At 52.7% G+C, this 26,818-nt stretch overlaps 4 protein-coding genes across 4 annotated transcripts in view; all 4 read right to left on the bottom strand.

The window, feature by feature from the left end:
- Nucleotides 1-2,773: 2,773 nt before the first annotated feature.
- Nucleotides 2,774-10,620, bottom strand: foxk2b (forkhead box K2b). The gene is made up of 9 exons (XM_068749762.1): nt 10,328-10,620; nt 7,675-7,869; nt 5,893-6,025; nt 5,064-5,210; nt 4,790-4,983; nt 4,519-4,718; nt 4,242-4,454; nt 4,011-4,175; nt 2,774-3,859 (listed from the first exon to the last, which is right to left on the bottom strand). The coding sequence occupies exons 1-9, from the start codon at nt 10,618-10,620 to the stop codon at nt 3,669-3,671; spliced, it is 1,731 nt and encodes a 576-aa protein (XP_068605863.1). The 3' UTR covers nt 2,774-3,668.
- A 6,179-nt stretch (nt 10,621-16,799) lies between these two features.
- On the bottom strand, nt 16,800-17,249 carry LOC137905441 (transmembrane protein 238-like). The gene has a single exon (XM_068749684.1). The coding sequence runs from the start codon at nt 17,247-17,249 to the stop codon at nt 16,800-16,802; it is 450 nt and encodes a 149-aa protein (XP_068605785.1).
- A 1,113-nt stretch (nt 17,250-18,362) lies between these two features.
- LOC137906152 (phosphoinositide-interacting protein-like) lies at nt 18,363-18,776 on the bottom strand. The gene has a single exon (XM_068750460.1). The coding sequence runs from the start codon at nt 18,765-18,767 to the stop codon at nt 18,363-18,365; it is 405 nt and encodes a 134-aa protein (XP_068606561.1). The 5' UTR covers nt 18,768-18,776.
- Nucleotides 18,777-23,745: 4,969 nt separating this feature from the next.
- The window catches only part of LOC137905998 (protein shisa-6-like), a 17,038-nt gene continuing 13,965 nt past the window's right edge, over nt 23,746-26,818 (bottom strand). The window contains exon 8 of the mRNA XM_068750286.1: nt 23,746-24,329. Coding sequence (XP_068606387.1) covers nt 23,746-24,329 — 584 coding nt within the window. The remainder of the gene's footprint in view (nt 24,330-26,818) is intronic.

Here is a 26,818-nt window from a genome sequence, read left to right as displayed (position 1 = left end):
AACCGGCAGCAACCTCCAGTTGCTGAATAAAAGAAAATCCTGACCTACTTTCCAAGTCAGGAACAAGCTAGAGAGAAGACCCGGAGTGGAATCTGGCATGGAGTCCAGAGTGGAGGCAGACTGAGGGAGGAGCTCAGGCAGATTCCAAGGTGGGGGGGGGGGGGGGGGGGGTAGGCGGACAGGTGCTGCGGACTGAAGCGGCCTGGCCGTGTGGTCGAGGCATACGAGCCGTGGAGTCCAGTCCGGTCGGTCCCCTGCCGGGTCTTCTAGCCTCCTGTAAATGTGATTAAACAGGCAGGCACAGGAAAACCGCAGAGCCCCCTTCCTGGAGCCAGAAGCAGGGCCTCACATGTGTCTCACCATGACTCCGGGTGATGTACCCAGAGACCCGGACCCCCCCCTGCTGGTCTCCACCTTCATGCTGGGGGGTGTTTGTCTGAAGCTGCAGCCGTGACATCATGATGGGTTTATATTTCAGACATGGAAACAGGAGATTAAACGTCTCTATGATCACTCATCAAAGGGTTAATGACAGCTTTAAAGGGCTGGGTTCTGTTGGAGCGACCCACCTGAGATCTCAACAGGTTCAGATAGCAAACCGCAGACAGGATTCAGGATTGAGTAAGAACGCGACCCATTTGACACAAGGACGGCGTGCAACAGAAACACCGAAGAAACCCAAAATGTTAGCCTCCAAGCTAAAGGTGGTAGCGCTATTTTATGGGCAGGTAAGCCCGCCTCCGGGTCTGGATCTGGTTAGGGTTCTGTTGCTTCGTGACCGCCTGCCGCTCGTCTCACGATCCTCAGGACTAAAGTTCTCCACCACCTGATCCGGAGTCCATGCAAAGAGCAGAACCAGACCTCATGAGGCCCGTTTACATTGGGCTAGGTGTGAAACGGGCCTGTGCGGGTTCTGCTCCTGCGTTCACACTCACCTGGGATTCTTTCAGACGACGCCCTGCCAGAGCCGGATGTGGGTCACAGCCTCCAACAGCGCCACCGAAGCACAGACCCGCGGGCCGCGGTCACGGCGCCGGAGGACGAATGTATAAAAAGGCGTGTTTGTGTAAATAAATAAAAGTGACCCATTTGGGTGATATTTAGATATTTAGTTTTTAAAACTATTGTATTGTAACAATTTAAAAATCTAAAACTGTAAACTTTGATCAGCAACAGCCTGAATATGACACATACTAGTACTACTACTACTAGTACTACTAGTAGTACTCCTACTAACTATTCAAGCTTAAAGGTTTTGGCTACAAAGATTAACTTTACACATTTTCTGCAGAAAGCACAGATCTGGTTGCCATGACAACATCTCCAACAGCTAGCTGGAACACAGAGCTGATGCTTTGGTCAGATGCTTGGTCCTGACGAACAGCACCTTTAGCTCAGAACCCCCGCCGGGACGTTCTGGGTGACCTCCTGGAGGTCAGCAACGGGGGACATGAGGAACATCACGCTGGATCTTCGGCTCCCCGCCATGTTGTGTGATGCGAAGCCGCAGCATCCCAGTCGCGGTTGTCGGGGTAACGCGACGACTGACGACGGTTTGATGGATCCTCACTGAAATAAAGGAAGCGCTGTGAAAATGGTCTCGTTTCCTAGGCAACCATCTCAGCACAAGGACTGACTGCTGAGGAGGCCTTCAGCCCGGAGGCTTGGAGTTCCAGGCTGAAGGACCGGAACCCGTCCCGGTCTCCTCACCGGGACACGCTGCTCGTCTTTCCGGGAGCCGTCCCATGAAAGGTGTCCTCCTGACGGGACGCTCGCTGGACCCGGGGCTTTATTTTAACATGAATCCGCTCTGCACCGCCATCGTGTGGTCAGTAGATGTACTGCACGTGTAGTGTCTTCAGTTCAACACCGACCCAAGCCTTGATGGAGTCAGTCTATAATGCTGATTCAGCGAAAACAGGAACCAGAAGATCCGCATTTTAAACGGTATTAAAACGCTAACGTGTCCAACGCGGTGAGAACGTTCCGGAGCTTCTCGGGATCCAGGATCCAGGCCGGTGTCAATCATTGAAGACGTTTCACCTTCAGCCAAGAGTCTTCTTCAGTCCTGAGAGACGTAGAGACCGTCCGGCAGGTGAGGGCAGGAACGGAGACCGACCGGCAGGTGAGGGCAGGAACGGAGATCGACCGGCAGGTGAGGGCCGGAATGGAGACCGACCGGCAGGTGAGGGCAGGAACGGAGAAGGACCGGCAGGTGAGGGCAGGAACGGAGACCGACCGGCAGGTGAGGGCCGGAACGGAGACCGACCGGCAGGTGAGGGCAGGAACGGAGAAGGACCGGCAGGTGAGGGCAGGAACGGAGACCGACCGGCAGGTGAGGGCCGGAACGGAGACCGACCGGCAGGTGAGGGCCGGAACGGAGACCGACCGGCAGGTGAGGGCAGGAACGGAGACCGACCGGCAGGTGAGGGCCGGAACGGAGAAGGACCGGTAAATGGGGATCTTCGCCTTTGGGCTCAGCTTCCTCTTGACCATGACGGGTCGGTGCCGAGTCCACCTCGCCGCACTGACACGCCCCCCCGCTCCACGAGGCGTCCGGCTCAATAAAACACTTTTCCCGTTTCCGCCGGAACATTACCACCAAAAGCAAACTTTACGCAGGTAGAGCGGGGACGGTGACGACAGACGAGAGCCACCAAACAAACCTTTATCGCATGTACCCTTTAAAGGTCGCAGCGGCCCCTAGTGGAGACGACCGGGACTACAACCAGACAAACGGTTTCTCTGAAGCGGAAACACGAGACACTGCAGCTGGCTTTAAATTAATTTATTAAAAAAAGCATTTCTCCACTGAAGCAGAACATCAATTTGTTTAGATTTTTTCTTACTATTGATCGGAACGTGTACGATCAGAAAACAGACTCGCCAGAACAGAAAATGAATCAGGCCAATCAGGATCACAACGTCACAGCCAGAGAAGCAGGAGGTGAGTGGGAGGGGCCAGAGTGCAGAGGGAGGGGCTGAAGAGAAGACGACGCGTGGCAGACAAAATTCAAGAGGAACATTTAATCAAGTGCAGGTGTGGTTCTGGACAAGCAGGTCCATCGAGGGTCTCTGCGGCCGGATGCATGCAGGGTCAGCGTCTGGAGCTACACGGTTACGTCGGTTATGTGTGAAGAGTCAAGGAAGGAGGCGGAGCTAAATGTCAGAACCAAGGATTAAAGAAGGAAATCTCTGACACCGGTTCACCAAGCAGGAAGGAAGTCCCCAACCTCCGTTTGTGCGCTTCCTGTAATTAAATAACTCGTCTAGATACATTAAAATAATCCTACGCGGCGACACAGGAAGGCTAGCTGCCAGAGTCCGGGACTGGGGGAGGACTGGAGTCTGCTCTGAGGTAGGGGCCACAGAACCATGCCCCGCCCAGCCGGACCGGGTCCAAGGGCTTCAGTTGTTAAGGCTTCCTGTGGTCTTGGTTTCGTCCCTCTCATGTCTCACAGGGGACACATCGAGTTCATTGATTTTTGATCTCATCCACATTCCAGTTTTTAAAGGGGGGGGGGCACGTTTTCCTTTGATGTTCCACAACAGAAACCAAAAATGAAAAGAAGTCTCTCCGTTTGGCACCTCAGGAGTCAAAAGGAAGATAAACGAACAAAAGAAGGGACGACAGAAGCCGCGGTGACGGGGGGGCGGGGTCACACAGACTAGTCGAGGTGACTGCCGGGGTCGTTGGCTACAGACGAGGACGTGGGGGGCGCCTCGTCCACCGCTTTGACTCGCTTGGCGCCCGGCTGGCTGCTGTCTGGCTGGTCCCCGTTCTGTCGTTTGGTGGGGAGGGAGGCGGAGGCGGAGGCGTGGGCCGCCAGCAGGTGGAGGGGGCTCGCCACTACCGGAGCTGAACGGAGCAGAGAGGAGGCAGATTAATCAGACGGCAGGGGGCCTGCAGGGACGCCGGCTGATGACAGGGGGCGCCACAACAGACCGCTAACAGATCCATTAAGCAGTGCTATCCGTACGTGCTGGAGGCGGGGCTGAGCGGCACCCACCTGAGCCGGCGTGACCCTGGAGGGCGGTGGTGAAGCTGTGGGTGCCGTTCTGTGCGATGGTCCTGATGGGCAGCTGGTGCTGACCCACGGTGACGGTCTGCAGCGCCGGGGGCGACCGGCTGCTCTGGATTACCCGACTGATGGTGGGAAGCGTCTCCACTTTGACTGAGGGGGAGGACACCGACCAATAAACGTCATTGATTAACCTCAGCGGCCCGTTTCCTGTCTCACCTTTGACCTCTGCGTGCTCGCCGTTCTCCTGCAGCTCGCTCTTGTTCACGAGGGCCGTGGCGGGGATCTGCTGCAGGACGTGGACCGTCTGGACCGCGGGCTGAGAGGTGCTGGTGCTGACCGGCGAGGCCATGGTGTAGGTCACTGGCTTAACGGTCTGAGGTAAGGCCCGCTGGACCGCTATCAGCACCGGCTGGTTGCTAAGCGACGAGCCTGAAGAACATGATTTTCCCGTGAAAGCTCTCAGGTGAGCAGGACGACGCCCACCCCTCCATACCTGGTGTGTTTTGTGCAAAGCGTGCTTCTTGGATGACGGCCAGTTTGGGCTGGACCGCGGTGGCGGCCGGGGCAGGAGCTGAGGGGGTCTCCAGCTCCAGGGGAACCGGGGAGCTCTCCCGTGATAGGCTGTCAGGGGTCTGGATGCCGCTGGAGTGAGCGGAGAGAACCCCCGAGTGATTGGGCGACACCGGGGCACTCCTGAGGGCGAGAGAGGCCGGTCAGAACACCACTACCCCGGTGACCCGGTGTGGAGTCAGGGAGAACTGGACCTGGAGGAGAGGGGTCCGTGCGGGGTCCTGAAGCAGGGCACGCCGCGGGGCCTTCGTTTCCTGAAGGCCTGCTCGATGAGCTTCCCCTCCGAGGACGGGTCTATCCTCCAGAACGAGCCCTTGCCAGGCTCCTCTTGGGACCGGGCCACCTTGATGAAGTAGCGGTTCAGGGACAGGTTGTGGCGGATCGAGTTCTGGAGCAGAGGTGTTCATCGGTGAGGGGTCACCAGTGCTGGGAACAAACGGGTCAGTCCTCCGCCGGGCCACGACTCACCTGCCAGCCCTTGTCTGCGGTCCGGTAGTAGGGGTAGTTCTTGGTGATGTGGTTGTAGATTCCATTGAGGGTGAGCTGCTTGTCCGTTGCCATGGTGATGGCCTGGACAATCAGCTGTGCATAGGAGTATGGGGGTTTGGAGTCGTCCTGTGGACCAGAGGAGAAACGAGCATGAAAGACGGACCGCCCGATGGGTCGGGCCCCAAAACACCATGTTACTACACCGGTACTGGACTGGTACTGAGTGGGGAACGGGTTAGTACTGGACTGGTACTGGACTGGTACTGAGTAGGGAATGGGTTAGTACTGGACTGGTACTGAGTAGGGAATGGGTTAGTACTGGACTGGTACTGAGTGGGGAATGCATTGGTACTGGGTTGGTACTGGACTGGTACCGAGTAGGGAATGGGTTAGTACTGGACTGGTACTGAGTGGGGAATGGGTTGGTACTGGACTGGTACCGAGTGGGGAATGGGTTAGTACTGGACTGGTACCAAGTAGGGAATGGGTTAGTACTGGACTGGTACTGAGTGGGGAATGGGTTGGTACTGGACTGGTACCGAGTGGGGAATGGGTTAGTACTGGACTGGTACCAAGTAGGGAATGGGTTAGTACTGGACTGGTACTGAGTGGGGAATGGGTTGGTACTGGGTTGGTACTGAGTAGGGAATGGGTTGGTACTGGACTGGTACTGAGTGGGGAATGGGTTGGTACTGGGTTGGTACTGGACTGGTACCGAGTGGGGAATGCGTTGGTCCATTTCAGAAAGGTTCTGCCTTCTCACGTGTCGTTGAATCTGTCAGACCGGACCCGGCCCCGGCGCTCTCACCTTTGGACTGTCCCCCCCAGAGGCGTCGTTGTCGTTCATTAGCTGCAGCTCTGCAGAGCTGACCATGCGCCCGCCCATCCTGTAGCCTGAAGAGCCCGCCCCCCTGGGGCTGGAGGGGCAGGAGTTAGCGGCGCTGCGGGAGAACACAGGCCGTTTGAATGCAAGCATCTAAACCTGGACTACAAGTAGCTGCAGCAGCATGTTAACCGGTCCAGAGCTGCATTCACCCGACTACGCTAACCGGTCCAGAGCTGCATTCACCCGACTAGGCTAACCGGTCCAGAGCTGCATTCACCCGACTACGTTAACCGGTCCAGAGCTGCATTCACCCGACTACGCTAACCGGTCCAGAGCTGCATTCACCCGACTAGGCTAACCGGTCCAGAGCTGCATTCACCCGACTACGCTAACCGGTCCAGAGCTGCATTCACCCGACTACGCTAACCGGTCCAGAGCTGCATTCACCCGACTACGCTAACCGGTCCAGAGCTGCATTCACCCGACTAGGCTAACCGGTCCAGAGCTGCATTCACCCGACTACGCTAACCGGTCCAGAGCTGCATTCACCCGACTACGCTAACCGGTCCAGAGCTGCATTCACCCGACTACGTTAACCGGTCCAGAGCTGCATTCACCCGACTAGGCTAACCGGTCCAGAGCTGCATTCACCCGACTACGCTAACCGGTCCAGAGCTGCATTCACCCGACTACGTTAACCGGTCCAGAGCTGCATTCACCCGACTAGGCTAACCGGTCCAGAGCTGCATTCACCCGACTACGCTAACCGGTCCAGAGCTGCATTCACCCGACTACGTTAACCGGTCCAGAGCTGCATTCACCCGACTACGCTAACCAGTCCAGAGCTGCATTCACCCGACTACGCTAACCGGTCCAGAGCTGCATTCACCCGACTACGCTAACCGGTCCAGAGCTGCATTCACCCGACTACGTTAACCGGTCCAGAGCTGCATTCACCCGACTACGCTAACCGGTCCAGAGCTGCATTCACCCGACTACGTTAACCGGTCCAGAGCTGCATTCACCCGACTACGCTAACCGGTCCAGAGCTGCATTCACCCAACTACGTTAACCGGTCCAGAGCTGCATTCACCCGACTACGCTAACCGGTCCAGAGCTGCATTCACCCGACTACGCTAACCGGTCCAGAGCTGCATTCACCCGACTACGTTAATCGGTCCTGAGCTGCATTCACCCGACTACGCTAACCGGTCCAGAGCTGCATTCACCCGACTACGTTATCCGGTCCAGAGCTGCATTCACCCGACTACGCTAACTGGTCCAAAGCTGCATTCACCCGACTACGTTATCCGGTCCAGAGCTGCATTCACCCGACTACGCTAACCGGTCCAGAGCTGCATTCACCCGACTACGTTATCCGGTCCAGAGCTGCATTCACCCGACTACGCTAATCGGTCCTGAGCTGCATTCACCCGACTACGTTAACCGGTCCAGAGCTGCATTCACCCGACTACGCTAACCGGTCCAGAGCTGCATTCACCCGACTACGCTAACCGGTCCAAAGCTGCATTCACCCGACTACGTTATCCGGTCCAGAGCTGGCTGAGATCAGGACTTGAGAGGATTTAGTGTGATGGAGCCACCTCCCTCCCCGAGCCTGCAGGGACCGAACTGAGCCGGAGCAGGTCCCCATACGGGCCGACACCCTGATGTTGCGGGGGCGGTGACATCTTGTCACCCTGACGACCTGCTTTAGCTTGGTGACGAGGGAGAGTCCGAGCGCCCTCCTGTCTGGACAGGTACCTGATGGTGCCGGTGGGCGACGGCAGGGGGCTCATCAGGTGAGCAATGTTGTCTGGAATGTTGATGGTCAGTGGGGAGATCCGGGGCTGCGCCGGCTTCACTGGGGACTCTGGAGCTTCACGCTTCACCTTCTTCCCGCTGGACAGAGCCGTGAACGTGATCTTGATGTTTGTGCTGGGGAACCTGAAGGTACACCTGCAAAGACAATCAGGAAGGAGGGTCAGAACATCCACAGGTGGATAACGCCATCAGTCCATCCAGTCCGAGGACTGGACTCCACGAAGCTCCACGCAAACCAGGAGGCGTGGCACACACACACGCGCAAGCATTGATGGTACACGCTAGCGCTAGCAGGCGCTGCCGTTGAGATTCATGCCACGCCCTGACAGAGTTAGGAGAATCCCAAAGTAGGACAGGAGGACAGACTCTTCCTGGAGCCAGCCGGGACAGGGGGGCTCGTTCATCGTGTGGCCTCCAGGGAGACTCTCAGGGAGGGTAGAAGCTTCTGATGAAGACGTGAAGGAGCCGAGAATAGCTTCAGAGCTCTTGTCAATGTGAGACTGGGTCAGCCATCTCTAAATATATCAGCACAGTAGTCCCTCGATATAATGCGGTTCATCTTCCGCAACTCCGCTGAGTTTAATTCAATTTGTTTTTCTGATGTTACGTTGCATCAATTGAGTAATTTAATATTGGTTTTATTTTTATTTGTATTGTTTTTTGTGGATGATTTATGTACGAAGGACTTTCAACGGAAACAAGACCGCAAGGGCTTTTTAGAAATGCTCCTCTTAGACAGGATGTTTGAATTTATTTGTACTGTAATACATGCTACTGTGTGACTGTACTTGTACTCTAACATTCTATCTAATAAATATATTCATCATCATCATCTTCATTTTTCAGATTTCATTTTTTGCACTCGAACGCGCCTTGGAATGGCGCAAGGACGAAGGCGCGGTCGGAGGAACTGTGAAATACGGCGAGTTGCTATTAATCATTTCTCATGTGTTCAACCTCGTAGGTTGATCATTAAAATTAAATTCGTTATTTCTAAAAGCTATCATGTTTATTTGTTGAGCGTTTGTTTTAGAGTGCTCTTATTCTCTGCGTAAAAAGAGGCTTTTATTTTGTAGGAGCATAAACGTCACGTCCCTTTTGGGTTTTGTTTCTTCCTGTTGCTACATGTAGCCGCTGCCGTTCCGCTGTGCTAAGCTATCCAATAAAGCAGCATGAGAGGCTAAAGACAGCACGAGTAGAATATTTGTTCTTCTGCACTCCAAGCGGCTCTTTCCTCGACCTGCACGCCTTAACATTATTAACAGGAAAACGTTTACTGTACGTACTATATATTTATATTTCTCAAACAAATGTTTAGTTCTGAAAAGGTTTTGATCTTTGGTTTCATTCTATAATCCTGAAACAATCTATTTAGATTAATGCCTGCCTGTTAAACGTGTATAAAGTGTGTGTGGGGGGGTTTTACAGCCTTAAAACATTTATGTACATGTATAATAATAATAAAAAATAAATAAAGATGACTACATTGTGGATTTCACTTATTGCGGGTTGTTTTTAGAACGTAACCCCCGCGGAGAAGGAGGGACTACTGTACCTGAGACATGAGAAACCAGCCCCCCCCCCCCCCCCCCAACAGAACCTGTCCCAGCATTCCGTTAGCTCCAGCGGTTAGCGTCCGTACCGCCGGCGTGAAGCCTCAACCCGGGGCTCGGCCGACAACAGGGCGGCGCCAGTGAGCGCTTTCACGTCATCGTCAGGGCAACACACCCAGCTTTAAAAAATAAAGTGTGTCAACAAAAGGAAACAGGCCGTGCAGCGGCGTGGGGGAGAACAGGGGGGAGAACAGGGCGTGCCTAAACATCCAAAGAGGAACCCCTGGAACCCGAACCCCATGCACGGAGGGGCGAGGTCCGGCTGCATGACCGGCTGCATGACCGGCTGCAGGTGCGGCTGCAGGTGCGGCTGCACTGGGGTCACCTGCGGAATGTGACAGGATGTTGTGTTGTTGCTGCAGAACAACAGCTGTTGATCAAAGGCAGCACAATAAAGCATTCCCGAGTCTCTCCTGCGGAGCAGCTGCTCCCGTTTACTCGAGCCCGGTGCCCCCCGTTTCTAGAGACCTGCACCGGGGCTGACAGACGTTAACGTGCTCCCCCGGTCTGGTTTACCGTCCCGGTTCGTTGCCTTCCCTGTCCTGCCGCTGTGATCCGGCAGGGCGGGGGCGGACTGGTTTGTTTACGTTTGTGGTCGGAGGGGCGCTTCATTCACAACAGAGACGACCCGGCTAACTGCTAGCTGCTAGCTGCTAGCTAGCCCGGTCGGACTGTCAACAAGGGTGAATGTTTACAGTAGTGAACACGAGAGACACACAAATAGTCCACGTGACGGAAAACGCAACAGCCCCCCATGTCAATAATAGCATGCGTGTAGCCACGAGCTAGCTATCCAAGCTAGGCAGCTAAAGCTAGCAGGCTAGCAGTAATGTGGAGTCAGAATAAATATGTAAACAAAGAGAGGAGCATTGTGGTGGCGGTGGAAGTCCCTGCTAACATGCTAACATGCTAACATGCTACTGGAGGCTCGCGTTAGCCTGCTAGCGTTAGCATCCACATGTTCGCCCAGAGGAACTCACATTCGCGGCAGCTGCAGAGGAGGCGCGCCCCGGCGGAGGAACACTCCGTCCACGAACACCCCGTTTTTACCGAGACATCTCAGGTAGAAGTCTCCGCTGCCGGTGCCGTCATCGCTGGCCGTGAAGATCTCCAAATGCCTCCGCGAGATGAAGCTGGAGTGCCCCATGCTCACGTCCACGGAGCCCTGAGACGAGTTCCGGCCGACGGTCACGGAGCGCTTCTTCATCATGTATTCGAATTCACGGCCCTCGAGCCGGGCGACCGGGCCAGCCGAGCCGCTAACGACGGCCATGTTGGAGTTTAAGTCTTCAAACAACAAATCAAATAATGGAGGACAGGCCTTTCAGAGGCTAATCAATAAGAGGGGCCCGCGGCACCGACCCACCGCCGAGAGAAAGGGTAGCGGCTGGATCCGACCGGACGGGAGGACCCGGTACCACCGGACTGGCGGCCTGCTCCGCCAATGGGAATCCAGCAAGTTGACGCAGCGCTACCGTCTGCACCAATCACGTGTGAGAACGGATCCGAGGACACGTTCAGGGTCGGCTGTGAAGTCGCTGCTCGGGAAACGGTAAAAAGCGGCGTGCACACGGATCAAAGGACGGGACCGGCCATTTACACGTGCCACCAATCAAAGCGATCAGCACAGCGAGCCTTCATCGATCATCCGGGCCCGACTCCTCCGTCACCGGAACCATACAATAAGGACATGGACGTCGCCCCAGCTGTCCCCCGTGAGACTGTCTCCACGTCGCGGTCACGAGGACAAGGAGCGACGCGCTTCCGCCTCCACTACACAATCCACGCCGGGTTTTACGCGTCTCTTGTTTTGCTTTGTAATGACGAGTTCGGCTGCCTGTAAAGCAATCTATAATCAATGCAAATGCACCTCGTTGTGCTGACTGACAGGTGGACGGTGACGTCAGCAGACGTTGACGAATGACCCTGCAAGATGGAGGATATTTGTTTGTAAACACTGTGCGCGCGACCAGCCTCCTTCAGGTACACACACCTCTGTCAAGGTGCGATGGAGAGACTCTGGGTTAGGAAACCTGGTGACGACGTTTGTGATGACGTAACAAAACCCCAAACCAGGTTTGAACGTTTTTGGAATCATCAACAATACAAACATAAAATAAGAAATAAGAAATAAGATAAGAGGAAAAACCTAAGCAGGAAGCCCAGACTTCCCTCTCCGGCCACTTCTTCCAGCTCTCCCGGGGATCCCGAGACGGCCCCAGGCTCTACTCTGAGCTCCTCACCCTGTCTCTGTGGGCTCTACTCTGAGCTCCTCACCCTGTCTCTGTGGGCTCTACTCTGAGCTCCTCACCCTGTCTCTGTGGGCTCTACTCTGAGCTCCTCACCCTGTCTCTGTGGGCTCTACTCTGAGCTCCTCACCCTGTCTCTGTGGGCTCTACTCTGAGCTCCTCGCCCTGTCTCTGTGGGCTCTACTCTGAGCTCCTCGCCCTGTCTCTGTGGGCTCTACTCTGAGCTCCTCACCCTGTCTCTATGGGCTCTACTCTGAGCTCCTCACCCTGTCTCTATGGGCTCTACTCTGAGCTCCTCACCCTGTCTCTGTGGGCTCTACTCTGAGCTCCTCGCCCTGTCTCTATGGGCTCTACTCTGAGCTCCTCGCCCTGTCTCTATGGGCTCTACTCTGAGCTCCTCACCCTATGGGCTCTACTCTGAGCTCCTCTCCCTGTCTCTGTGGGCTCTACTCTGAGCTCCTCACCCTGTCTCTGTGGGCTCTACTCTGAGCTCCTCTCCCTGTCTCTGTGGGCTCTACTCTGAGCTCCTCACCCTGTCTCTGTGGGCTCTACTCTGAGCTCCTCACCCTGTCTCTGTGGGCTCTACTCTGAGCTCCTCACCCTGTCTCTGTGGGCTCTACTCTGAGCCCCTCACCCTGTCTCTGTGGGCTCTACTCTGAGCTCCTCACCCTGTCTCTGTGGGCTCTACTCTGAGCTCCTAGCCCTGTCTCTATGGGCTCTACTCTGAGCTCCTCTCCCTGTCTCTGTGGGCTCTACTCTGAGCTCCTCACCCTGTCTCTGTGGGCTCTACTCTGAGCTCCTCTCCCTGTCTCTGTGGGCTCTACTCTGAGCTCCTCACCCTGTCTCTGTGGGCTCTACTCTGAGCTCCTCACCCTGTCTCTGTGGGCTCTACTCTGAGCTCCTCACCCTGTCTCTGTGGGCTCTACTCTGAGCTCCTCACCCTGTCTCTATGGGCTCTACTCTGAGCTCCTCGCCCTGTCTCTGTGGGCTCTACTCTGAGCTCCTCGCCCTGTCTCTGTGGGCTCTACTCTGAGCTCCTAGCCCTGTCTCTATGGGCTCTACTCTGAGCTCCTCTCCCTGTCTCTGTGGGCTCTACTCTGAGCTCCTCACCCTGTCTCTGTGGGCTCTACTCTGAGCTCCTCTCCCTGTCTCTGTGGGCTCTACTCTGAGCTCCTCACCCTGTCTCTGTGGGCTCTACTCTGAGCTCCTCTCCCTGTCTCTGTGGGCTCTACTCTGAGCTCCTCACCCTGTCTCTGTGGGCTCTACTCTGAGCTCCTCACCCTGTCTCTGTGGGCTCTACTCTGAGCTCCTCTCCCTGTCTCTATGGGCTCTACTCTGAACTCCTCACCCTGTCTCTATGGGCTCTACTCTGAGCTCCTCGCCCTGTCTCTGTGGGCTCTACTCTGAGCTCCTCACCCTGTCTCTATGGGCTCTACTCGGAGCTCCTCTCCCTGTCTCTGTGGGCTCTACTCTGAGCTCCTCACCCTATGGGCTCTACTCTGAGCTCCTCACCCTGTCTCTGTGGGCTCTACTCTGAGCTCCTCACCCTGTCTCTATGGGCTCTACTCTGAGCTCCTCTCCCTGTCTCTATGGGCTCTACTCTGAGCTCCTCACCCTGTCTCTGTGGGCTCTACTCTGAGCTCCTCACCCTGTCTCTGTGGGCTCTACTCTGAGCTCCTCACCCTGTCTCTATGGGCTCTACTCTGAGCTCCTCACCCTGTCTCTGTGGGCTCTACTCTGAGCTCCTCACCCTGTCTCTATGGGCTCTACTCTGAGCTCCTCACCCTGTCTCTATGGGCTCTACTCTGAGCTCCTCACCCTGTCTCTATGGGCTCTACTCTGAACTCCTCACCCTGTCTCTGTGGGCTCTACTCTGAGCTTCTTTGAATGACTCATTTTGAAAAATTACAAGATTTTACTTCCCGATTTTTTTTAACAGTGACATCATCAGAGCACACAGTATAGTCTGATCTTCAACTTTACCAACCACTAGAGGGAGACCTGCGCCATCCTCCAAGCTCAACATCATGACGTCACCTGCCATTTGGGTCCCAGTCTGAATGCAGCCCAGTTAGAGTAGCGGTTGCTATGCTAGCAGAAATCAACCATTCGTCTCTGCTACCTGTGCAGGTGTCCTCCAGAGCAGCATCATGGGAGATGCTGTTATGTGCCGTCAGTGAGGCGGTGATTAAGACTACAACGACATATAGCGCACAGACCTCCCCCAAGCAGCTCGCTCCCCTCCTAACTGGGTCCACGTGGTGATCTGGATCAGCACCAGAAGGTTCTAGATGGTTCTGGTATCTTTATACACCAACATGAGTCAAAGTGAATCAGAGTTTGTTTATTTTTAACTGATTCTTAATCCATAAATGGGTTTAATGTTCAAAGGTAGTATTTGTTCCTGACCTCATTCTGGACCAGAACCAGAATACATGTTTCATGATGGTTCAGATCGGACCCCTTTATGACTGGGATGTTTGGGGAGTGAATTAAATGAAGATTTTACAAGATAGGATTTTTATTATTATTTAAAAAGCCTCCATTATAAGTAAATGGGAAAATCCAGATGTTTTGTATCCGGATTGCTCTCAAAATGTAACTGAATCTTAATTCGACCATTTTATTCATCCAGTAGTTTTCCTGTAATGCTGCTAACAAGTGGAGGTGATCCAGGTGACGTGGGGGGAGACCGGGCGGAGCAGCAGAGATCCATTAGGCCTCTCCTCCATTTCCTGTCTCAGGGGCAGGACGCTCCAGGCATTAATAATGGCGCTAATGGCGTCCTGAGTGCTGGCTGAGGCGGAGAAGGGCTGCGGTGTGAGTTTCATCTTCCTCGCCTCGGGGATTCAGCCTGGAGAGGACGGATCTCGCTACAGTAACCCACGGCGCCCGTTTGTCTAGTTCGTGTCAAAGAACACAACAAGAGCTCACGTTAAAGCCGTTTAGTCAGCGGGCGTGTAAAAAGCACATGAAACGAGAGATGATCAACACAGCAGGAGCATCAACAGTCCACCAGAGGGCCCAGAAACATCTCCAGCCCGGGTTCGGCTTCATCACATCCTCCAGAGTCCAAAGCTCAGCCTGGTTCCGAGAGTCACGGGTCCAAACCTTCACAGCTTCAGTGGGACCTCCTCCGAGCTCAGCGGAGTCACGGCACCTCCTGCTTTCTCAGGTCGAGTTCCTCCTCGGACACGGTCAGACTCCCCAGGTACCAAAATATCCAGAACACCAGGCTGAGGAAGACGAGGAGCGGCCCGGATAGCACGAAGAAGTCCCAGTAGCTCAGAGATGCAAAAACCCCGACGAGAAAGAGGACCAGGCCGGAGACGTCCAAAAGTACAGCCACTGCCAAGAGGACATTGGTGATGCTGCGCCGCTCCATGGCTGGGCAGAGACGGGGACAGGTGGACGTCAGGTGAAGCTCCGCTTCCTGCTGGTTCACTCTGCCAGCACGCCTTGCGTTGCTTTCATCGTACGAAACTGGTATCCAACAACAAGCGAGCGAAGCTCCACGGCTTCATTCCTTCACTGGGCCGACTCGTTTTTCACCTGTCCTGCCTCCAGGGCGTCACCTGCGTGAACCTGTGTGACAGGATGACAGCTGTTCGCTGCTCCTCCCCTGAGATTCACCCCAGGGGTCGCACCGTCCGACTCCACATGGCTAACGCGTCACCACAGTAAAGAAAAGAAAATGACCAGGTCAGCGGTTCGTCTACCTGAACAGGTAGGCGTAGTCCATGAATTCTGTTCTGTGAGAGCAGTCATGCTAAAATGCTAACAGAGACCCTTAGAGAGTGACCACGCCTCCAAAAAGGCAATTAGTAGATTAGCTGTAGACATCACAACACACACACACACACACACACACACACACACACGCGCATGCACGCACACACACACACACACACACACACACGCGCATGCACACACACACATACACACACACGCACACACGCGCGCATGCACGCACACACACACACACACACACGCGCATGCACACACACACACACACACACACACACACACACACACACGCGCATGCACACACACACACGCGCATGCACACACACACACACACACACACACGCGCATGCACACACACACACACACACACGCGCGCATGCACGCACACACACACACACACGCATGCACACACACACACACACACGCGCATGCACGCACACACACACACGCACGCACAGGCATGCACACACACACACACGCGCATGCACGCACACACACACACACGCACAGGCATGCACACACACACACACGCGCATGCACGCACACACACACACGCACGCACAGGCATGCACACACACACACACGCGCATGCACGCACACACACACACAGCATGTGTTACATGTCAAGTCATCGCCTCATGACTTTCTACTGGGACGTTTGTTTAACCAGCAACACCAGAACAAAGAGGAACCAGTCGGACCAGCGGCGCCGCAGGATGGAGGCCGGCCATGGATCAGCACACGAATAAAGAACCAGCCCCCGCCACTCCCATAAACACAACGTTAACGCGACAGAGGACACGGATCCGTATTAAAATAAACGCCTAGAACAGCAGGATTACACGCAAAGTACTGGGGGGGCGGGGCCTCAGACCAGAACAAAGAGGAACCAGTCGGACCAGCGGCGCCGCAGGATGGAGGCCGGCCATGGATCAGCACACGAATAAAGAACCAGCCCCCGCCACTCCCATAAACACAACGTTAACATGACAGAGGACACGGATCCGTGTTAAAATAAACGCCTAGAACAGCAGGATTACACGCAAAGTACTGGGGGGGCGGGGCCTCAGACCAGAACAGAGTAAAAAGACGTTGTTCTGGATCTGGGTCTGCTAGATTCAAATGTTTAGCTGTTATAGATCGGCTCCAGACCCCCCCCCCCCCCCCCCCAACTCCTGCTGCCACAGGGAGGGGGGGGGGACCTCTGTGGTTCGCTTTGGGGGACACAGGTGGGGCCTGGAGACACACCTGTCAGGCCCAGCTGCTGACTGTCATGAACTGAAAGGACAACTTGAAAACATTTACTAATTATTAATTAGCATGTTGAAATAAACGGTGTTAAAATGTGGAGACCTTCTTTTCAGTATTGATTGAGGGCGGGGCGGGGCGTCTGTAAATCCCGTCTCCGCCCCTGAATGGAGGCCCTCATTGAGGACCTTGTCCCGGTGTGGTAGCTTCACATGTCCCGTTTTCCTTCCTCTGGGGGGTCCAGAGAGCCGTCATAGCCGTCATTGCAGTAGACCGTGGACCTGCCCCACGTCACCCTGCCTGCTTTGTGCGGGGGGGGCTCCACCTGGCTGCCGTTAGCCCCCCCTCTCAGAGACTGAGCCAGCCTCTCGGAGAACTTCCTGGCCAGCCGCGCCATGCTGCTCCTCCTCCTCACGCCGTCGTCCCGGTCCCGGTCCCGGGACACCGGGACGTTCCCCGCGTACCACACGAGCCAGCAGAAGAGACTGATGAAGACCACCAGGGAGCCCGAGTAGATCAAGAAGTCTCCGTAGAAGCGCCCGTCGATCCGCAGCTCGGCGAAGATCCCGACGAAGAGGAGAACGATCCCGATGACGTCACAGGCGACGGCGATGAAAAAGAAAGGCGCGCATTCCCCGATGAACCGGATCGGATCCATGCCGGGCTCATTCCGGATGATGCTGGATCCTGGACCTGAGCTGAGGCTGCGCACCTGGAGACCAACGCCCCACCCTAAAGTGACGTGATCGCGCCCCGAGGCTGCTGAACACACCTGTCCTGCACCTGCGCGTGATCAGCAGCGCCAGCCCATAATGATGCAAATGATCCGAGCCCGCAGATATTTACGCGGATTTGACTTTTAAATGGGCCAAACCTGCAAAATGACGATCATGAAGCGGAACCAGGTTCTGTCCGATGACCAGTCGATCACAAGTAACCCGTCTTATTGGACATCCGTCCCCCCTCCCGCAGTGGGTCACGTGATTGCCATGTTTGTGTGTGTGTGGTTGAACGGGACCGGAAGGATCTGGGTGCGTAAGGGGGTCCTGGACTATCCTCACACTATGTTCTAAATTAAATTAAATCTTTATTTGGGTCCACTCCAAACATGAACAAAGGTGACGACACTGCCCCCTACAGGAAGCTGAGATAATGCAGCGTCAGAGTCGTTCCGAGGCTTTAATTACCTGCGAAGGTAAGAAGTTCTGCCCGGAACACGAACATGTCCAGATCGTCCATCATGAAAAACAGATTCATGATGGTGACTCATAAAGCACTGATAATGAACCGGAGTTACTGGCGTCACCGTGGCAACGTCATCCCGTTGCTGGTGCCATGGGGATAGTGTCGGTCACCTTATAAGGGCAGAAGAAGCAGATACAGAAAATGCATGGAAGGTAATCTCTCAACATTTAAACCAGTACCAGTGACTTGATATTGATCATTCTAAAGTCGATCAGAGGTCGATGAATTTAGGGATGAATTAATATTTACTGCCAAATAATATTTAAATACTATGAAAATGTGCTTTCGGGCCACAGCAGTCAAATGTGGGCCTGAAAAGTCAAAGTGTCCCTCAGGTGGACAACGGAGATTGAGTGGACGCAGGACATAAAGCAGAAGCTCTCACACCTTTAATTATTCATGACCTGCCCCCCCCCCCCCCCCCCCCCCTGTGCTCTCGCCTTCCTCTGCTGTCATGCAGGGCCGATGGCGAGATGAGAGCTCAGTCCTGAACCAGAGACGAAACAGAACTGTCCGGTCCAGTTTGTCACAGGTTGAACATCGGGGGCCTGTAGTAGCTGGCTGGCTTCTTCATGCTGGACCTTTTCCTGTTCTGCTTGGTGATTGGGATCAGAACCACACCCACCACAAACACCATCAGCCCGATGGACAGCAGTGCCGGTCCCAAGAAGTTGGTGACCTTCCTGTGGTGGCCGGCGAAGTACAGGCCGCTGATGAAGATCCCGCACGCCAGGAAGCTGCCGCCGGTGGACATGAGGTGGACGGGGAACCAGAAGACTTCACACTTGTTTGTCTGCTCCGTGGTCCAGAGGGACTCGCTGCGGGACAGGCTGAACACGGTGCTCTCTGTGCGGCTGGGGGGCGTCAGCTGGTCTCGGGACTGGGAGAGGGTGCACTCTCCCAGAGGGATGTTTTCCGGGCTCTCCGGCATGGCCTCCTGTGGAAGTAAGAATCTCTGAGGGTTCTGGTCCAGAGTTCTGACTGGTCCATTCGCTGTGTACGTTACACCAGGATAAAGTACAGGACGCTGATCTGGGTACCACTTCGCCGTGTTTTTAGCATCAGTGATCTTAAAAATGTTCAACCTTTAATTCTGAAGTCAGGTCCAGCGCTGCTATTTATATCTATACTTTATATAAATATACAACTACAAGGGAAATATATACCTACCTTTAAATCAAGTGTCCTTTATAGAATCCACCGAAGACCCAATGTGAGGGAGCCGCTGGAGAAACGTCCGTCCGCCGTCCCACCAGGCTCCGCGCTTCATCCAGGGCGGGGGGCTCGACTTCCGCCCCCACAGGACGACGCCTCCACCCTTCCGAGGAACGAGCAGAACAACGGGAGAGAGGAAAAGCATCCAGCTCAATCAGAGGAGCAGGGCGGGGCCTAGCCGGGATTCTGATGCAGCATCAATCAGCCACTCAGAGACTTCCCAATACTGCCGGTCTGTTGGCCACTATTGATCGCAGCAATGATCTGTACTCAGCATGAGATCAATGATGTAGAACAATACAGGACAAGTTGTCATTCTAGAATGTCCTTCCTCAGACTCTCGGGGGGCGAAGGAGGGACGCTGCAATAGGACACCCCCGCTTCCATCAAACGGCCCTCATGTCGTGTTTTTGCGTTTTTGTGTCGGTGGCCATTGATCAGAACATGATCCCACACTGAAACACAATTACACTCCACAGAGAGCTGGGAATGGCTCTGATCACATGCAATAAGCCCCTCCCTCCGACAGAGGGCAGTGCTGACACGTTTTATATCGGGAGTATTTCATGAGTTAATTCAGGGTCTTTGATATTTGCCTGCTGGCTCTGGAACGAAGCCTTTTATTGTGCAGCACACCTGAGATTAAAGTATCTCACACCCTAATCCAGGTGTGCTGTGATCCAGACGGCTTTCACACCAGGAAACCTGGGAAACGTTGTCCACCAGGTATCCGGTTTGATTCTGGGCCGTAAAGACAGAATCACCGAGTCGGAGCAGCAGGACGGTTCCAACAGGTCAGAGGAAACACCTTCTGTCCCGCCTTCTGTTAGGAGACGAACCGGACTGAAGGTAAAATCCCACTTTGAGGTAAAAGGCTGTTAAATCACTTTTAACTTGGTCAGACCTTCGTTAGAACCAATCAGAACCATTTCTGACCGTATTTTAACTGCTTCGTTCAGAAACCTGAGAAACCGCTCTGCAAGAATCTGGACCATCCTCAGGGTTCTGATCCAGTCGGAATAGATTGAGACCAATAACTGTTATTTGAAGCTATGAGTGAACGATGTTATTATGCTAATCTAGCTAGCATTCACTCCATCCCTTTACACTGAGGTCATTTAGGAATCAATGTCAATTCATTCCGTCTCCGTGGTTACAGGTTCCATTTATTCTTCGAGGCTCCAGGACATGCATCAGGAACGTGCTTTTCATGGTGGAATGTGCAATGCTAGCCAGCTAGCCAGCTAATAATAACGTTCCCCAGTCGTAGCCGTAGCTGCTACTTTAAAACACGAGCAGTAAATGGAACAAAGATAATCAGAACAAGCTGCTCAGGGAAATTAGGGCTGGCCTCAGAACCAGAACCTCTTCTGGGTCACTGTCTGTCTGCATTTGTCAGGTTACTGTCATATGTTTGATCAAGCGCTATTGGGTAAGGAGATATTTAGCTGGAAGCGATCAGCTGCAGGAATTCTGCTCGTCAACGCTGTGAAAAGGCTGCAGAGTTAACGGATGCCCTCAGAGGGAATGCGGTTTAAAACCCCCCCCCCCCCCCCCCCCCCATTCGTACAACATTTAGCTGCATTATAGAAATGAAAGGGACAACAAAGCATCCGTGGTTCAAATGAAGCTCACGACATTTCAGAAACAGTAACTGCAATAGAGTAAATAGGCTCTGGGATGACATCATCAGGAGCAGATACTAGCAGTTAGCATCCAGCCTCACCTAGCTATCAAATATACACACGTGAAAAGAAATGACATCATTAAAACCAGACCTGGCACAAAAGGTTTGTTGGGTTCACTCTGCCATCTATAGGTTATCAATCATTATTATTAAAATACAAATAGGACATGAACACATTTGAACAGAATCAATGATTTTTGCGTAACGACCCAAAAGAATCAAACAGAATTCAAATCTTTACAGCTGAAAATCATTACAAAGCCTGTTCCATGTCTTCAACCTTGACTTGACTTCTAATTAGACCGTCTCCTATTCGGACCCGACTCGAAAGCTGAATCGTCTTCATTTGTTTTCACTCGTAACAAATTCCTGGAACAGCCGAGACTTTGGGTCCAACTTGAGATGTTCTTTATCAGCAGGATGTTTTTCTAGTGAATGATTTCACTTCACGGTAGATCTAGTGATTAATCAGAGGATCCAGTCATTGGCCGGTAGATCTAGTGATTAATCAGCGGATCCAGTCATTGGCCGGTAGATCTAGTGATTAATCAGCAGATCCGGTCATTAACCGGTAGATCTAGTGATTAATCAGCAGATCCGGTCATTAACCGGTAGATCTAGTGATTAATCAGAGGATCCAGTCATTGGCCGGTAGATCTAGTGATTAATCAGCGGATCCAGTCATTGGCCGGTAGATCTAGTGATTAATCAGAGGATCCAGTCATTAACCGGTAGATCTAGTGATTAATCAGCGGATCCGGTCATTAACCGGTAGATCTAGTGATTAATCAGAGGATCCAGTCATTGGCCGGTAGATCTAGTGATTAATCAGCGGATCCGGTCATTAACCGGTAGATCCAGTGATTAATCAGCGGATCCAGTCATTGGCCGGTAGATCTAGTGATCAATCAGCAGATCCAGTCATTGGCCGGTAGATCTAGTGATTAATCAGCAGATCCAGTCATTAACTGGTAGATCTAGTGATTAATCAGCGGATCCAGTCATTGGCCGGTAGATCTAGTGATTAATCAGCGGATCCAGTCATTAACCGGTAGATCTAGTGATTAATCAGCGGATCCAGTCATTGGCCGGTAGATCTAGTGATTAATCAGCAGATCCAGTCACTAACTGGTAGATCTAGTGATTAATCAGCAGATCCAGTCATTAACCGGTAGATCTAGTGATTAATCAGCAGATCCAGTCATTGGCCGGTAGATCTAGTGATTAATCAGCAGATCCAGTCATTAACTGGTAGATCTAGTGATTAATCAGCAGATCCAGTCATTGGCCGGTAGATCTAGTGATTAATCAGCAGATCCAGTCATTGGCCGGTAGATCTAGTGATTAATCAGCAGATCCAGTCATTGGCCGGTAGATCTAGTGATTAATCAGCAGATCCAGTCATTGGCCGGTAGATCTAGTGATTAATCAGCGGATCCAGTCACTAACTGGTAGATCTAGTGATTAATCAGCAGATCCAGTCATTAACTGGTAGATCTAGTGATTAACCAGCAGATCCAGTCATTGGCCGGTAGATCTAGTGATTAATCAGCAGATCCAGTCATTGGCCAGTAGATCTAGTGATTAATCAGCAGATCCAGTCATTGGCCGGTAGATCTAGTGATTAATCAGTGGATCCAGTGATTGATCTGTGGATCCACCAGTTCCTATGAGGCGTCGATATTTTGAACCTGAACACTGGCGCTCAGTCCAACCAAATGATGCTTAATATAAGATCTGGATCCAGTCCACCTGGGTCCTGGTTTCTAAGATCTGGATCCAGTCCACCTGGGTCCTGGTTTCTAAGATCTGGATCCAGTCCACCTGGGTCCTGGTTTCTGAAATGCTAGGATCCTCTATTTTCTAGCTCAGCTGATTGAACCCAAACACTCAAACAAAACTAATCGAGTCATGTGATTACTGCAACACATTTTAAATAGAAATACTTTCTATAGTATACTGAGTGTTTTCCTCATATATTTTAATACTCCCTCAGTTGAGTGTTTTTGAGGTATTTGTACTGCATCCCTGTCACTGTCCAGGTTCGACCGCTGGTACTTCATAATCAATAATATAGCACGTAAAGGCATTGGTTCGACGAAAACAAAACTGTTCAGTTTAAATTCATGCCTGATTGATTACTGATCAGAACCATATTGTCAGCTGTGATTGTTTCGGGCATCGCGACCCGGAGGAACAGAACAATCCATCTCTGCTCCTCAGCAAAGACTCAGACCACCTGACGCGTTGGGATGGAAGCAACCGGCCAATCACCAGCCAGGCATGGCGGGTGGGGGAGTGGCACCTCCAGCCGTCAGCTCCACGTTCACCTGTGGATTCGTGTCTGCAAAGTGAAGATGGTCTCATCCATAATCCTAGCCTCCGTTAGCATAGCACAGCAGCGTAGCCCCCCCAGAGGTCAGTTACATTAACACGGAGTCTGATCTACAACGTCGGGAATCCGTCATAAACTGGGAAGGAAACAGAACGCATTTCCTGTCTGAAGCTAACGCTCTGCTAACGTAGCCTGTATGCAACAGAAAGAGCCTATTTTCACTAACGTGTCTGTTTTCTGTCCGTTCCCTAAAGAAAAGTAAAATGATCAGTACAAAAAGGGGAATTCATTAATTGTGCTTTTAAACCCACAAATCCACTTCTTTGATTAAATGGAACCATTTCAGAGGCACTACTTAACGTCAACGAGAATCTAGAGCTATAACAGACTGAAAATCCAGATAGTAAATATAGTTATACATTCAGAAAGTTGCTACAATTCCTTTTCATTTGCATGTTCAGTTTAAAAAACACTCCTTTGATGTTGCTGATTCTTGGACTTGAAGAATTCCCCTTTGTGTCGACTCCCAAAGCCCTTATGATGCCCGGTGCGATTCTCACATCCGGCGTCTGGAGGACAGGAAGCTTGTAAAAGGTAGGACACCCGAACGCCTCCGCCCAGGAGACGGCTGTGGACGTCTCGCTCCCGGGACGGCTCCGGTCCACCCCGCCGCTACACGGTGACCTCGTTCTTGCTGGCAGTGCGATACGTGTGGTGGTTTCCAGGAATGCACTGCAGGTGGTCCACGGTGCGAGTCCGCCGGGAGGCAAACGCCTGCCTCCTGGACGCGGTCGCGTGGAGGTCGTACGGGTCGTTAGGGGCGCTGGGCTGAGAGTGCGTCTTTGTCATCTTGTGGCGGTCCAGGACGGGCGTGACGGGCAGCAGCATATCGACGTGAGACATCGCCCGTGCCATCGCCTTCTCCCTAAACTTGTCACGCCTCATTGCCGGAGACAACAGCAAAGGATCCTGGGAGTGGAGGCGGTCTGCTGACAGCAGCTGCTCATCTGAGAGGTGGCGGCTGCTGCTGTACGCATTTGCTGCCACGACGCCATAGGAGGACAAGCCATAGTCCCCACGCCGTGGCGTCCTGGGAGGAGACAGGACATGGTCCTGGGACATGGCCCTCTGAACCCGGCGGGGACGCTGTCGTTGTTGGTAATCCGGATTCAGCTTCACCACACGGGTTGTTCCCTGGCCTCCGAAGTCAGGATGATGATGCTTCCTGGTGTAGCAGCCATCAAGGTCCTTCTCACCTGACACGACAAAGCAAACAGGAAGCTTCAGAACAAGGGTTAGGGTTAGGGTTAGAGGTTAGGGTTAGAGGTTAGGGTTACAACGAGACTGGTAGACGAAGGTTTGAGGAACTTCTTGAGTTTAGAACTCTCCAAGTTCAAACAGACTCTGACAAAGCACCAATTCAATTCGATTCAATGTTATTTCTGTAGCGCCAGATTATAACAGGAAGTCATCTCAAGACACTTTACAGGTGTAAAGGCCAGAAAAACCTCCTTTAACAGGCAGGAACCTTGGACAGAACCTAAGGCTCATGGGGGACGGCCATCCGTCCGAGAGATTACTCACATCTATTTATAACATGAATAATTAGATAAAGAGGGAGGAGCTCAGTGTGTCATGATGTTAAGCCACCAGTGCTGGCCTATGACAGCAGATTGATTATATTGATTGCTGTACCGATTAACTATCAGCTTTGTTAAAAAGGAAAGTCTTTAATCTACTCTTGAACATAGAGATGGTGTCTGTCTCACGAACCAATCAGGGAGCTGATTCCACAATAAAGGAGCTTGATACCTGAAAGCTCCGCCCCCTGTCTGCTCTTGGAAATGTTTGGAACCACGAGCAGGCCAGCATTTTGGGACCGCAGGGTTCTAGTGGGGCGATGTGGGATAATCATCTCTGTAAGGTAAGGAGGGGCCTGGCTGTTGAGGGCTTTAAAAGTGAGTAGAAGGATTTTATATTCAACCCGTTCCCTAACAGGAAGCCAATGCAGAGACGCCAGAACAGGGGAAATGTGTTCTCTCAGTCCGGTTCCTGTTAGAACACGAGCTGCTGCATTCTGGATCAGACCCCAAGCTTCTGTGTTCTGGATCAGAACCCGAGATGCTGCGTTCTGGATCAGACCCCAAGCTTCTGTGTTCTGGATCAGAACCCGAGCTTCTGTGTTCTGGATCAGAACCCGAGATGCTGCGTTCTGGATCAGAACCCGAGCTTCTGTGTTCTGGATCAGAACCCGAGATGCTGCGTTCTGGATCAGACCCCGAGCTTCTGTGTTCTGGATCAGAACCCGAGATGCTGCGTTCTGGATCAGACCCCAAGCTTCTGTGTTCTGGATCAGAACCCGAGCTTCTGTGTTCTGGATCAGAACCCGAGATGCTGCGTTCTGGATCAGACCCCGAGCTTCTGTGTTCTGGATCAGACCCCGAGCTTCTGTGTTCTGGATCAGAACCCGAGATGCTGCGTTCTGGATCAGACCCCGAGCTTCTGTGTTCTGGATCAGAACCCGAGATGCTGCGTTCTGGATCAAACCCCGAGATGCTGCGTTCTGGATCAGACCCCGAGCTTCTGTGTTCTGGATCAGAACCCGAGATGCTGCGTTCTGGATCAGCTGAAGATGCCAATAAACCATTGAGCCGTGTGAAACCTCCATCTACAAAATGAAGTCTGTGAAATCCTAGATCCTGTGTTCTGTTTCCAGCGGGCCATGTCCATCCAAACGTCCTAGTTGTGGTGTGAAGGTGAACAGAACCGTTCACTGGAGGCACCTAGTCCTCCAGGATGCTCATCCAAAATGTACGGACTAAACACAGGACTGGAAAGCACCGAGGAGGACACGTTAGTCTCCATCATGTCCGTCCCTCCTACCACTGCTGATGGCCTTTATTATCTCCTCAAACGCTTCTAAAATGTTTGGTCCTTTTTATTCAGGCCTGTACTGACTCTCGTCGGTCCCCCTTCAGTGTGGAGAGGACTCTTCATCCTGCCACAGTACCCAACAGTTCATGAGCTACTTCTACCTGAACAGGTGACCACTTCAATTCCTCTGCCAGAAGGGGGTTGGATCTTTGCTGTGTGCACTCAGCTCAAAGGTGATGTCATTAACCGGTAGATCCATTGATTAATCAGTGGATCCAGTGATCTACCGGTTAATGTCAATCAGCCAATCAGCTCTCAGCAGACGTTCGTTCACCTGGACGCTGACCTGTCATCACAAAACACTGGAGGGTCTCTGGTCTCTCTCTCGTTTACTTTAGGTGATTTATTTTCAGCTTTCTTTTTACAACTATGTATTTATTCAGTCGTTTACTTTGACCCCAAGAAGACCAAAGTCCACTTTGTGGAAGCTAACGGGGTCGAAGTGAAGAATAAAGAATCAATGGAGCACGAAAGAGTTAAATAAAAACAACATTAAAGGTTTGACATCGTTGTTGTTACTAATATTAACAGAGCTACTATGTACAACGTCTTGAGGTAGCATTAGCTCCATGCTAACAGCAGAACACAATCAAGTCCTGGTGGGTTTCCTCCGTGTTCGGGTCCAGGTTCTGGTGCTTCCGTCCAGCTCTAACCGGTAAATCAATCGAAGCTCTAAACAATTAGCATGATTTTGGGCGTTTCCATAGTCAATGGCTAACAACGGCTAATTACGCCCCCCCCCCACTCCCATTCTGCTCGATCAGATTCGATGCAGGCGGCGTATTTATGGGTCAGCTATTGATCTCAGGAG

This window comes from Brachionichthys hirsutus, chromosome 16, assembly GCF_040956055.1.
Source record: "Brachionichthys hirsutus isolate HB-005 chromosome 16, CSIRO-AGI_Bhir_v1, whole genome shotgun sequence".
NCBI lineage: Eukaryota > Metazoa > Chordata > Actinopteri > Lophiiformes > Brachionichthyidae > Brachionichthys > Brachionichthys hirsutus.
This window is presented reverse-complemented; position numbering and strand designations above follow the sequence as displayed.